Source organism: Diorhabda sublineata, chromosome 10 (assembly GCF_026230105.1).
Source record: "Diorhabda sublineata isolate icDioSubl1.1 chromosome 10, icDioSubl1.1, whole genome shotgun sequence".
Classification (NCBI taxonomy): Eukaryota; Metazoa; Arthropoda; class Insecta; order Coleoptera; family Chrysomelidae; genus Diorhabda; species Diorhabda sublineata.
In genome coordinates, this window is record NC_079483.1 from 5,984,747 (window position 1) to 5,998,391 (window position 13,645).

The 13,645-nt window shown below is 33.9% G+C and overlaps 1 protein-coding gene across 2 annotated transcripts; it reads left to right on the forward strand.

The window, feature by feature from the left end:
• Positions 1-695: 695 nt before the first annotated feature.
• Positions 696-10,221, forward strand: LOC130449518 (UDP-glucosyltransferase 2-like). Of its 2 annotated transcripts, none has more exons than XM_056787397.1 (4): positions 696-1,098; positions 6,859-7,656; positions 8,440-8,659; positions 9,863-10,221. In XM_056787397.1, exons 1-4 carry the CDS (start codon positions 849-851, stop codon positions 10,164-10,166), a joined length of 1,572 nt encoding a protein of 523 aa, XP_056643375.1. In that variant the 5' UTR covers positions 696-848; the 3' UTR covers positions 10,167-10,221. The 2 variants fall into 2 exon arrangements, with proteins under 2 accessions (XP_056643375.1, XP_056643376.1); XM_056787398.1 differs by having other exon boundaries at positions 712-1,098; positions 9,814-10,221.
• The last annotated feature ends 3,424 nt before the right edge of the window (positions 10,222-13,645 follow it).

Here is a 13,645-nt window from a genome sequence, read left to right on the forward strand (position 1 = left end):
CCACGTGGACTCATCATTTACACTGTTTACCAATGAAAACATCGAATCGTGAACATAAATGCATTTCTATTGGCCGAAGTTGTCGGTAGGCGTAGCTTTGAAAAAACTGTGTTGAATATGTCATCAAAAAAGAAGATGATTAAGTGGTATCACCCTCTTTACAATCCATCATAATTCAATCATATGATGACTCTGCTTTAGACGATACTGACTACCATGATTATTTATAAAGATACTTTGGAAATGAAATGTTTTTTTTCCTTTTGATTCATTTGTAAAGACTTTATATTTCGTTTTCCAGAAAAAAACGAATGGGGTACAAAAGAGCTCAGTTCACGTATGGTTCCTTATTTAAACCAAACGCCCTAACAGGTGCATTTTACTCGTCGATTTAAGTTTCATGATTTAATAATCTAATAATATAATCTGCAATTGATATTGGAAGAACTATCAAATCAGTTCATTCTTCTAAAATATATTTTTTGTAATCGTAAAATTTTTTGTCTACCAGTGTATTATTAAAGAATGTTCGTTACCTTTGTTATATTCTAGAGCGTAATAATGAAGATACCTAATTGATTGATGTCTATACATTGTTGCCAGTTTATATTCCCGATAAACTCAAATACTTGAACATTGGTTGTAAATAATTCTAACATGTGGCAACTGCGCCGTCGCGTCGAAGCACTTAGACTGATCTGTTATTAATATAAACATGGTCCTTGGTCTGTGTCAACATTCCAATTAGTAGATAACCTAAATTTTTAATATGATAGATACTAATATAGTTTTAACAAAATAAAAATTCAATTAAACTTTTATTTATTAATATAAGTGTTTTAGTTATAATGAGTACTAAAGTTTTACTATTATTTTTTTTAATTATCGTAAGTGTTAGTGATATAAATTCTGCGAAGATCTTGGGTATATTCGCTTTCTTTTCACCAAGTCATTATTTTCTGGGTAAAGAATTAATGGTTGGTCTTGCTGAAAATGGTAACGATGTAACGATGCTGACGATTTTCGAAGAAAAAAATCTACCAAAGAATGTTAAATATAGACATATTACCATGGAAGGTGTGCTTGAAAAACAACAAGGTAAAGCAAAAACATTTAACGTATAAAAAAAGTTTTTATTATATAATTTTGATATTGAAAATATATGTAATGTATATAGTCACGTTTTTGAATTATTATCAAAGTAAGAGTCATGTTTAACACGTTGAAGACCGCATTGCAAAATATTTTTTTAGTGTACAATAGTTTGAGGTAGACATTACTTAACCCCTAGATTTATTTCGATTAGTAGTACCCACGGTCCCGACATGTAAATTTACTCCAGTAGACCGCGTGGGTCACCGGTGAGTCATTGCTTTGCACATTCTTCGGTGTTTATAGCTTTGACTGGTTAAAATTGTCGAACTTGTTTATATACGCAGTTATATTTGTACACTGGCATAATATAGATGTGCGTAATCCTGCGTTGTATTTGTAAAAATTATTATTGTATATAATTATAAAAAAAATTATTAAAATGACACGGCTGGTGTAATTTGGGCGCTAATCATCCTTCTATACCTGTCTGACCAAGAAGGGTAGATAATCCGACATGTATTTTCGGCGTTAAGAAGTGCAGGTAGGTCGAGTCATAAAATAACCCAATAGAGGGAAAGTTGATAGATTTTTAAGTAGGTTAGGTTAGGTTAGGTTATGTAAATCTCTTATTTTATATATAATATGTACTTAAGTACTAAATAATAAAAAATATAAAGAAATATAAAATTTACTTTATTCTGTAGAGTGTTACAAAAATGTGATGAGGAAACTTTATTAAGGTCAGATATTAAGCTCCCTCTAACGGTAAATTTTTTCAGACCTTGAGTGATAATAGGTCATTTCTCTTATAGGAAAATCTAAAAATACAAAAATATATCTTATTATAAATGTCGGTGATTTAATAAATAACTGTATTTCATAAATCATGTACTTCAGTCGGTTAGCGCCCAAAATACACTTAGGATTAAAATGACCCTTCGGTCTTGGCGCCTAGTTTTTACATGTTGTAAAAAGTACATTAATCCTTTAGCGCCCAAATTAAATCCGCCCAAAATGACAAACCTGAGCTTTACTGAGAGTAAACTTGAACATTTGTTTAAATCAGATGAAGACTGGTTTTTCTGACGATTTAATTGGCGACAAGAATTATACAACAGGGTATAAATCATCATCATTGGATTCTGTAGAAAGCCTTGAAGCGTCTGCAAATTCATCAGACTGTTACTGGTAGTAGAAAAAACGTTTACAAAAACTCCTCAAATTCTCAAAATGGAATAATGGAAAAGATGACGAAGTAATTGCCTCATTTGTGACAGAGAAAACTTTGAAAAATAAAAAAACCAATGATAAAACCATGGTCAGATACTGACCTTGTGGAAATGAGAAAATTCATTGGGATGATTCTATGGATGGGTCTTCGTCCGCTACCAAAAAATTATCGAATAACCTTCATTTTTGCGATAATATGCAAAGGGATGATTATACAAGACATCCGCTTTACTTAATATGATTAATAAAAAAATTCCAACAGGCCGTCGTTCGTGATGTTTGCATTGATGAGAGCAACGCACCCTTCCGTGGGTGGAGATATATTTCAGACAATATATATTCCAAACAAAGCTTTATACTAAAGGAGGATACACCTGGAAATACAAAGTATACAAAGGAAAAGAAAAAGCAGATGGTGTTTCTGTTGGAGAAAATTTGGTGATGGAATTAATGGATGGTCCACTAGATTCGGGAAGATAATTGGTTTAATTTATATTCCTAAAGAAGTGATACAATAAAAGCTGAAATAGGGAGAAAAAATATCCCAACAAAATGAAGATAAAACTGTAGTATTAAAATGGAAAGACAGAAGGGATGTTTTGATGTACAAAGCACGACGATTCTATGATAAACTTAAATATTAAGTGCAAAGAAATCCGTAAACCGGTCATCGTGATAGATTGCAACAAAGGAAAGGTATTTATAGATGTGTCGGATCAAATGGCCAAGTATACACCATATTTACAAAGAACTATAAAATGATATAAACGAAATGGTATTCCATATTATTACTGGTACAACTATAGTGAATGCTTATTATTTGTATAAAAAAGTTTTTGATAAAAAGTTGCAATTTACCAAATTCGAATAACTTCTTGTCCCTGCAATGACAATTACAGACTCATCACCGACAATTCCAACTCCCTAAACGTTTACTGTACATATTTCCAAAGAAGTTGAAGGGTAGAAAAGGCAAACAAGAAATCGATGCCGTCTTTGTTACAAGCAAATGTGTGGATCTGCATATGCTCGCAAGAATGCCAAAAAAGTTGATACAATTTACGAAAAATGCAAAATTCCAATTTGTATCGACTGTTTTAAAAAAAATCATAAAAATGTTGCATAAAAGACATTTAAAAAGTTGCATCACAAATATTGAAAAAAATATATATTAAAAGTTGTTTTTTATTTTACTTTTAAAATCTTATAAACACATTTTGTTTGAATTTAAAAAACGCGTCTACAAATTTTCAAAATTGTAAAAAACAGTGAAATGAAAATACTGCGTCAAATTTTGATATTTTTCATTCTCCAACATGTCACTGAAATAAAATATTGACGATTGGAAGTGATGCAAGGAAGCAGCGAATTTCCGAAAGTGTGAAATAAATCGCCATCTTGAAATACTCGCGTTACTTCAGATTACCATACTGATGGTCAAGTTTTATGTCCCATTTAAAGTAACCAACAATCTGACGATTATTTCGAGGAATAGTGACATTTCTAAAATTTGTGGTGACCATTGAATGTGTGCAAATTTATGTTCACAACCCCAACTCCAATCAATAGGCCTTAAAGGCTTTCAATAGGTCACGAAAAAATGAATGATGCGGTATTCCTGGCCTCTGAATGTACTGAATGGTCTCCGCATTTTTTATAAGACGTCGAATCGTAGAATTCAGCTTTTTTTATGTAGAAAGCAAGCACAAGATGACACTCGAATAGTTTGAGTGGTATCTACCGTATGGAGATGCTTGTGGATATTAATCTTAAGCTTCTGTAGGTCGTAGTGCTCGGGAAGGACGTGCTTTGGTAGCTGATTCCACAAGCTTGTACTTCTCCAAAGAAAGGAGTTTAAATAAATTGACGTTTTGGCGTCTGTGAACCACGTCTGCCTATCGAGAAGATCTTGCAAATACTGCTCTAGGTGGCATCTTGTTATAGTCAGATCAGCGACCTTTCATCTATGTTCTAAACTGTCCAAGTTTCTGATTCCGACTCTGGGTCCCTTATAAGTCGAAATTATTTCATCTCTATTGAATCCAGCTCCAAATGTGCAAGCAATACTACGAAGATGGACGAATCTGGGCTTTGTAGAGGATTAGAATTTGTTGTCAATTAATTACCAATCAAAATCTAGAAGTTCGACCGTCTGATTAAGTTGTTGGTCATGCTCTAGACCTAGATATATATAGTGATAGATTTAGGGGCTTTAAGAGCAGATTAATTATGATTTTTTTCTTTCACCAGCCGCCCTAACTGTAATACCCTACATCAAATTTGACTCTAGCTACAACCATTTGTATTATACATTTTATTTATATAACCAACGAACTGCATAAACAAGATAATTTTACACTGAATATACTGTTGACACCAACACTAACAATTACACTGTCCAACGCGAGTTTCTATAACCAAGCTATCGTCTTCAGAGACTGGAGGTGAAACTGATAACTAATACCTGTTTTATACTAAATTTTCCCACCAATAAACCTTCTCCCGCGACAATTAATTCCAGCGGGGAAAAACTCCTTGACGGGAATATTCAGGTTTATACTTTGACTGCTAAACTAAAGAATGGGCTGTAAGGAATTGGCCCTTTGTCTCTATATAAACGACTCTTACATCTAGCAATTTCAATTCTCTCAAATGCATCCAAGAATTTATAAATAAATTTTTCTTGTTTTTCATTTCGAGTTTGGACAAAAGTGGCTTTACTCGGAGATTTCTCAAAACTATTTACAATTCTTTTATCATTACCGTAGAGTACAGCTTCATCTTCAAAGAAGGACTTTCCCTTATTGTATCTTTTGTATCTATTGCTTTTCAAAATGACTCATGAATAGTTTAGCCATAAACAGTTTCCCCATTGCTGTTCCTTCGTCTTGTTTGTAGAATTCGTTATTGTACTGGAAATAGTTTTGTTCCACACATCAGTGAGTCTTTAAGGTACACGAAGGTCTGCGGGATCGGCACGATGGAAAATAATGAACTTACATCAAAGGAGATTAAAATTTCCCCATTTTCAATCTTTCAAGTGTACACTCAAGCATAAGTTATCCGTAAGTAACCCAACATTGTCAAAGCTCTATTGCCTTCCCAAAATTCACAAACCTGGGAAGTCAATATGACCTATTGTTTCAACAATTTGTACACCTAGTTATAATATTTCCAGGTGGTTAACGAACGAATTTGAAAACCTACCCATCGAACCTGAGAGTTTTTCAGTGAAGTATTATAGTTTATCAACAAAGTGAAGACTGCAAAGATTGAAGATGGGGAAATTCTAATCTCCCTTGATGTAAGTTCATTATTTCCCAGCGTACCGATCCCGCAGACCATAATGTACCTTGAGAAGGTCTGAGAAACTCTATGTGAAACTATTTTTTTCCAAACCGAAAGTGAAAAACGAGAAAAATTCACTCTGATACCTTTCAGTCCTCTTTACACGAAAGGGTTGGAAGGAATATTTAGCAGAGTGGGTTTAAAACTGATTTATAAATCCAACAACACATTAAAACAATTGTTTGGCAATCCTAAGGATAAAATACCAAATTTCGAAAAGAGTTGTGGTGATTGTGACCGAAAGTATATTGGGCAGACTAAGAGATCCGTTATTGTCCGGTTTAAAGAGCACATAGCCAGTCACAATTATGGCATAAATATTAATAATGTAATATTGTTAAAAAATGTATCCAATAAAAAATGATTGGATGCATTTGAGGGCATTGAAATTGCGAGATCAATTGCTTACAGCCCATTCTTTAGTTTAGTAGTCAAATAATTAACATGAATATTCCCGTCAAGGAGTTTTTCCCGCTTCATTCTCTGAGGTCGATAACTTGGTTATCGAAACGCGCGTCGGACAGTGTAATTGTTAGTGTTGGTGTAAACAGTATATTTATTCAGTTTAAAATTTTCTTGTTTAAGCAGTTCGCTGGCTATATAAATAAAATTTATAATACAAAGGGCTGTAGTCAAATTTGATGTAAGCTAGTATTGGTTACAGTTAGGGTGGCTGGTGGAAGAAAAGAATCATAATTAATTTGCCCTTAAAGCCCCTAAATCTATCACCATATATATATATATATATATATATATATATATATATATATATATATATATATATATATATATCTATGTCTAGAGCATGACCAACAACTTAACCAGACGGTTGAACTTCTAGATTTCGATGTAGAGTTCCATACCTGAGTTTGATGGAGCTACAAAGCCCAGATTTGTCCATCTTCGGAGTATTGCTTGCACATTTGGAGCTGCACTCAATACAGAATAGAGAATTTCGACTTATTAGCGACCCAGAGTCAGAATCAGAAACTTGCATAGTTTAGAATATAGCCTTCAGTCTCTGAAGACGATAACTTGGTGATCGAAATGCGTTTAATTGTTAGTGTAGTGGTGGTGTAAACAGTATATTCAGTACGAATATCGCCAACAGTTCCAGAAATTCCAACTTAATTAACATAATTTTAGACATTAGTAAGCCGTAAATTTAATTTTTGTTGTTTTCAGAACTGTTTAAGAATTTTACAAGCAAGGTGGGTTCTCTCAGTGTCCTTAACAAGATTTTCCACCCGTTGGATGGAATTTTATCAGAAATGGTATTCAATAACCCACAAATGAAACAATTGATACAATCGAAAGAAAAGTTTGATGTTGTGATAGTACCACAATTTTTTATGGAATCACCAAAAGCTTTAGCTGCTCATTTCGACGCACATCTTGTTCTTTTCAATTACCACCCGGTTCATTCCTGGATGAACCATTTCGTTGGTAATCCATCTCTACCGTCCCTCGACACTCAACTTATTTTAGGATTTCCGGCTCTAATGAATTTCAAACAAAGATTAATTAACACTTTAGTTGCTAGCTTGTGGTACGTCAAGCAAGTACTGATTGAATATCCCGCAGAAGCGGAAATTGTACGTAAATACATTTCAAAAGATATCGATTTGACTCAAGTTCAGTATAACGTTTCTTTGGTGTTATCAAATTCCCACATAAGTTTGAATCGAGCTACTTCATCGGTACCTTGTATGAAAGAAATTGCCGGATTTCATATTAAACCTCCGAAAAAATTACCGGACGATTTGAAAAAATATCTGGACGAATCTGAAAACGGTGTCATATATTTCAGCATGGGAACGAATTTGAAAAGTGCCGAATTAACTGAAGAAACGAGGCAGAGTTTAATGAAAGCTTTCGCTAAAAGGAAGGAGAATGTTTTGTGGAAATTTGAAAGTGACGATCTGCCGGGAAAACCCGACAACGTTAGAATAGAAAAATGGTTACCACAATCTGATTTATTAGGTAAGTTGCGATGTTAATGTCCATCATGCCATGTCAGGTTTCCTGGATTTAATTGTTTTGTCAGTATTAGCCCTCTAAAAAACCTCTAAAGCTATGATGGGGCAGGTTAACATTACCCCATCGACTACCAAACAAGCGATTCGTATGTGATCATGGATTTGAAGATTTTTTGGTATATTTTCACCATCAGGAATCGATAACTTCGCTTTTTGTAATGAAATATGAAAGAATACATCAAATAATATTCTATATTTAAAGCTATGCATTCAAAGTAGCACTGTGGGTGGTCAAAGGCCGTTAAACACATAGACCAATGCCTTACTTAACATTACCAAAAGCGACGTCCTTTGAGAAGCTCGTCAGACGCTTTGGCTTGAACCTTTTTATGTCATTAGACTTACAGATAACTTGGACTACACTTTCATCCTCCTCCATACAACAATGGAATGGCGCCCAGTTAAGGATCATAACCACATTATTTTAGCAATTTCGGAGTCATAGAATCCATTTACAATAATTGGTTAACTCGGCGAAAAGTTTTGGGCATTATATTATTATTGCGCACAATTAGTTGAAACAACAATTCAGTATCGCATCTCAGTCTAATTTGTCTTTGCAACTGTGTTGTAAAACATAAATTCAGCAAATAATTTGAATGGTATAAACCACGCTTTAGATTTGTTGTGCAACACGAGTTTATCAAAAAAGTTGCGTATTATGAATGGGGCTTTAAGTTTGTGGTATTTTCTTTGTTAAATTCTTATGTTAGAACCTTTTTTACAGCTCATCCTAATATTAAATTGTTTATAACTCATGGCGGATTTCTAAGTACAATAGAAACTGTGTATCATGGTGTACCGACTGTAGCAATACCAGTCTTTGCCGATCAGAAACAAAACGCCGAATCAACGGTATCAGCAGGTTTCGCTAAAATTGTCAATTTTGCTGATATTTCCGAACAAACAATTTCAGACGCCATAGACGAGGTTATTACCAACAAAAAGTAAGTTAACACTTATATGTAGCGTTCGGGTAGCGTACCCAAACTATATCAAATCAGTTATCAGACTTACCTAGCATGGCAGAGAAGATACTGAAAGTTTTCTAGTTTTTCTTGCTATCGATAGTGATTTTGAACCATCAACTTCAGATCAAAACCACCCATAACTATTTTCTAAAGCCCAACTGAATGATTTAGAAAGAGATTTGGGACTTCCAAAAGACCATCCCGAATTATTTATTTCTAGGGTTGAAGCAACAATTTTTCATTGCTGCATGATTTGCCTTCTCTTGGTATAAAAATCAGCCAAGCAATTTCTGATCTAATTACTCCCTTCTGAGGTACGGGTTCCGCAACGTCTAACCATCGACTCTTAAAAAAAGTTTCGAAACTTTTCTTTTAGTCATAATTGAAGAGGATCGCTATATAACTGCTCAGCTCATACTGTCAGTTTGGTGGGATTACAAATTTTTTGTATTCTTTGAGCTGCTTCCAAGGAATCAACTTTTGCAACTCGTGGAAAACTATTGGAGCTTGACTGGGAAATGACGCCACATCCACCATACAGCCCTCTTCCGGCACCTTCTGATTACCATTTATTTCGAAGTTTGCAGAATTCTTTAAATTGTCAAATTTTCACAAATGACGATGAACTTCAATCACACCTGGTTCAGTTTTTTGCTGATAACGAACAGACGTTTCAGGCCCGTCTTATTGATTTATAATGTTTCCATTCATTTATAATAGTTTCGTCATGTTATTTATTTGTTCACTAATTATTCACTAACACCTATCATTTAATTTATTGAAATACACGGTTTTGTTTACTTTTCACTTTCCAGATGACATGAAGTAGTTTGTTAACCCCTTCGGTTGCTAGAGACGCTTTTTATATATTATCATCACATTCTAGAATCTTCGTTTCCTGGAAATCTCTAATTTGCCGCATACAAACAAAAAAGCATTCATAGAAATTGTTTCAATTCATCATTCATTTGAATGATTTGAAAGTCAATTTTGATCATGTTATCTCAATTTTGGAAAATAAAAAAATGTCATAATTCTGTCATTCTCAAAAATATAAAGATTGTGTTTTATCAACTAGTACGAGGGGTGTATGAAAATGAAAGGAACTTTCGGTTTATCTAAATTTACAGGTTGAATAAACGTGAGGTTATTGATGGAAAATTCCCATTTTCTTTCTAGATACACTGAGAATGCTAAATATAAATCAAAAATCTTCCACGATAGACCAATGGCGCCTATACAAGAAGCAGTTTATTGGATTGATTACATTGTACGCTATAACGGTGCCCCTCACCTACGAGTAGCTTCTGCAGTTCTAACTTGGTATCAATTTTATATGCTGGATGTATTATTAACAGTTTTTCTCATAATTTTTGTTGTTATTTTTATTTTAAAGACGATTTTTGGCTTCGTATACAGAAAAGTGTGTAGAAGTCAAAGCAAAAGTGTACAAAGCTCAACTAAAAAAATTAAAAGACATTGATATTTTTGTAAAAAAAATTTTTATGAGATTTTTAAATAAAGATATATTTATTTCATTTTCTTTTTGTTCAATTATATCTCAGATTAATAATACTCTATTACCGGATGGGAAAAAATATTAAATACTTTTTTTTAATTGAAATAAATTGAAAAAAACTTTTTGTTCAATACATCTCTAAGAATAATTTGAAATAATAAATTATATTGTGAACAAATACAAACAGAAATGTAAAGAAATATAGTAGACGATTAACAATTATTGATATACAGTGCTTTTCAGATAAAAGTATCCACCTTTAATAACTTTTGTAATACTGGTATTTAGAAAAAATCCAAAAACACGTCAATTTATGTTGGAAGGGGCAAGCATTATGGCTTATTTAAACTTACTGGAAAAGCCACCCCCTCACCCCTAGCAGCATCCCCTTTATTTTTTTAAATTACTTGTCATATTTTTTATGTAAAATTTGGATACTCCTCTTTGAGCTGATTTCAAAAATGTATAATACTTGTAGGTTAAAGGTTACTTATTATTTACTTTCACCTTATTTGCCTGTACTAAAATGGGTTGTACAACAGTTTAAACTCTTTAATCTTTTTAACTGTGCTATTTATTATGAAGTTACAATAAGTGTTCAAAATGAGTACCATTCACTTCCATACAATGGTATAATTTATTTTGAAATGCCTCTCTGACATTGCTTAATACGGCTGGATTTAATTGTCGACATTCATTTTCTATCCTCTCTCGTAAATCATCCAGAGATTCTGGTTGGGTAGCATAAACTTTTGTTTTTAAATACCCCCATAAAATGAAGTCTAGGGGTGTTAAATCCGGTGACTTAGGTGGCCACTCCTTCATCTGCCCCCTTCTACCTATCCAAAGAGCGGGGAATGTTTCGTTTAAAAATTGTCGGACAGGCATAGCATAGTGTGGGGGAGCTCCGTCTTGTTGAAATACCAGTAAATCTTCGGAAAGGTTATCATCATTTTCTATTATTGTTGTAATACGTGGGTCAACCCCTTCCCTGAGTAACTCAAGATATGATTCACCATTTAAATTTCCGTTGATGAAGAAAGGTCCGACAATGTGGTCACCTAGGATACCACACCAAACGTTTAACTTTTGGGGATGTTGTGTATGGAATTCACGCATAATATGTGGATCACTTTCAGCCCAATATCTACAATTATGCCTACTTACTAAGCCATTTAATGACCATGAGCATTCATCAGAAAAGCAAATATTGTTTAACAATTGTGGATTGTTATTGATAATTTGCGTCATTGATTCGCAAAACTCTAGACGACGATCAAAATCATCTTCATTCAACTCGTGCACCAACTTAACTTTGTATGGGTGGTACTTGAATTTATGTAGAACTCGGAAAACTGTAGAAGATGAAACACCGATCGCTCTACTTATTGTTGACAACGATTGGGGTTGTTGAGCCTCTAAGCTGACTTGCCCTAAAATTGCCACTTGGATTGCTTCGTTATTTACGAGTCCCTCTCGCTTATGCACTTTATTGCAAACAGACCCTGTTGTGGTAAATTTCTACATCAGTTGAATTACATACTTATGAGTTGCATGTCTTCCGTCATGTAATTCGTTAAATATTCTAGCAGCAGCTCTTGCACAATTATTATTTTGGTAGTATAAACCTACAATTTCAATTCTTTCTTGCAAAGAGTAAACCATTTCAGAGAAACAAAATAAATAATGTATCAAATTACACTATCAATAGTGACTACAAATTCTAGTTGACAATGTCAAACTTTAATAAAAAGTAGAGTTTTTTGTTGTTTGGATTTTTTAAGTAGAATAAATAGCACAGTTAAAAAGATTAAAGAGTTTGAATTGTTGTACAACCCATTTTAGTACAGGCAAATAAGGTGAAAGTAAATAATAAGTAAAATTTGTGCTCTTAAAAGAAAAATTGTTTATTGTTGATTTAAAAAAATAAAGGGGATGCTGCTAGGGGTGAGGGGGTGGCTTTTCCAGTAAGTTTAAATAAGCCATAATGCTTGCCCTTTCCAACATAAATTGACGTGTTTTTGTATTTTTTCTAAATACCAGTATTATAAAAGTTATTAAAGGTGGATACTTTTATCTGAAAAGCACTGTACACACTACCAAAAGCCTATGTCCTTTGTAAAGTTATTCAGGTACCTTAGATTGAACCTTTCAACGTAATTAAATAAACTGTAAGCTTTGTCCAAGTGTTTGAAATCGTTTATAAGACTGCTGGGCATAGCACCGTCGAACGCTCCTTTTATATCAAGAAATATCAAACCATGTTTCATCTAAATAAATTATGTGTCTATTAGAACTTCAGTAGTCTTTTATTTGACGCAAATAATCTTGTTGCTATCGAACTATTCTTGACGATTCGTTTATTGCCATCCGTTTATTTAGTTTTTGGTGTTTATAACCACCTGTTGACAAAACTTGACGCGATGTTTCTAAACTGATATAATTGTATTCTGGATAATCTGTTAACTTATGCTACCACGTTATTTAGTATTTGTCTGACAGCCATCGATGAATGTGAACGTTTTCAGTGAACATGGAAAAAATTATTCATCGTTATGTGATACAATATTTTTAGATCGAAAGGCCTTTGTCTAACCAATATAAAAGCTAAATTAGTTTCTACTATGGCTGAGACTGATCCTTCGTTATCAACAGTAAAATGTTGGATAGCAGGCCGTACGATCTACGATTATCTGCATTACATTCGTCGACCGAATGAGGTTAAGACTCCAGAAATGTTGAAGGAAATCCACGAAGCGGTACTGTGCGCGAAAGTGCGCGAGCTATCAGACATATGGGTGCCGCGTTTGCTCAAAATGGAACCGTGGATGAAACGTGGGGTCATTACTTTACGCCCGAAACAAAAAAACAATCAAAATAATCGACTGAAAAGGGAGAATCGGCTCCAAAAACCGTTCCATCTGCAAACGAGGTCGTGGCGTCGGTTTTTGGTATGCGCGCGGGATAATTTCCATTGATTATCTTGAAAAAGAAGGAACTAATTAACGAAGCGAAGAAATCAAGCAAAAACAATCGCATTTGACTAAGAAGAAAGTGTTATTTCATCAAGATAATGCACCAGCTCACACATCCGTTATTGCAACGGCCCGAATTAATGAATTCATGTTTAGAATTGCTACCTCAAGCCTCCTATTCGACAGATTCAGCTCCCTCTAATCATTTTCTGTTTTAAGACGTGAAAAAATGCCTTGGTGATCAAATATATTCCAACAAAGGTGAAGTTGGTAGTTAATAGCTATTTTGAGGAGCGTGAGATTCTAAAAAGCGGATTACGTTTGCTATCCGAGCTGTTCAACAATTTCCTGTCCTTATCTCGAATGTAGCTCGCACGAAACTGAATTTTTTCTTCTTGGAATGTACTGTCCTATATGCATACTTAAATCATGACGTTTGTGATAAAGCAATCACTTATCCTTATGAAG

Coding starts and splice junctions, on each gene's coding strand:
- LOC130449518 (XM_056787397.1), top strand. CDS start 849: ATGAGTACTAAAGTTTTACTATTATTTTTTTTAATTATCGTAAGTGTT. Junction 7,657..8,439: donor ACCACAATCTGATTTATTAG/GTAAGTTGCGAT, acceptor CCTTTTTTACAG/CTCATCCTAATATTAAATTG. Junction 8,660..9,862: donor GAGGTTATTACCAACAAAAA/GTAAGTTAACAC, acceptor TTTTCTTTCTAG/ATACACTGAGAATGCTAAAT.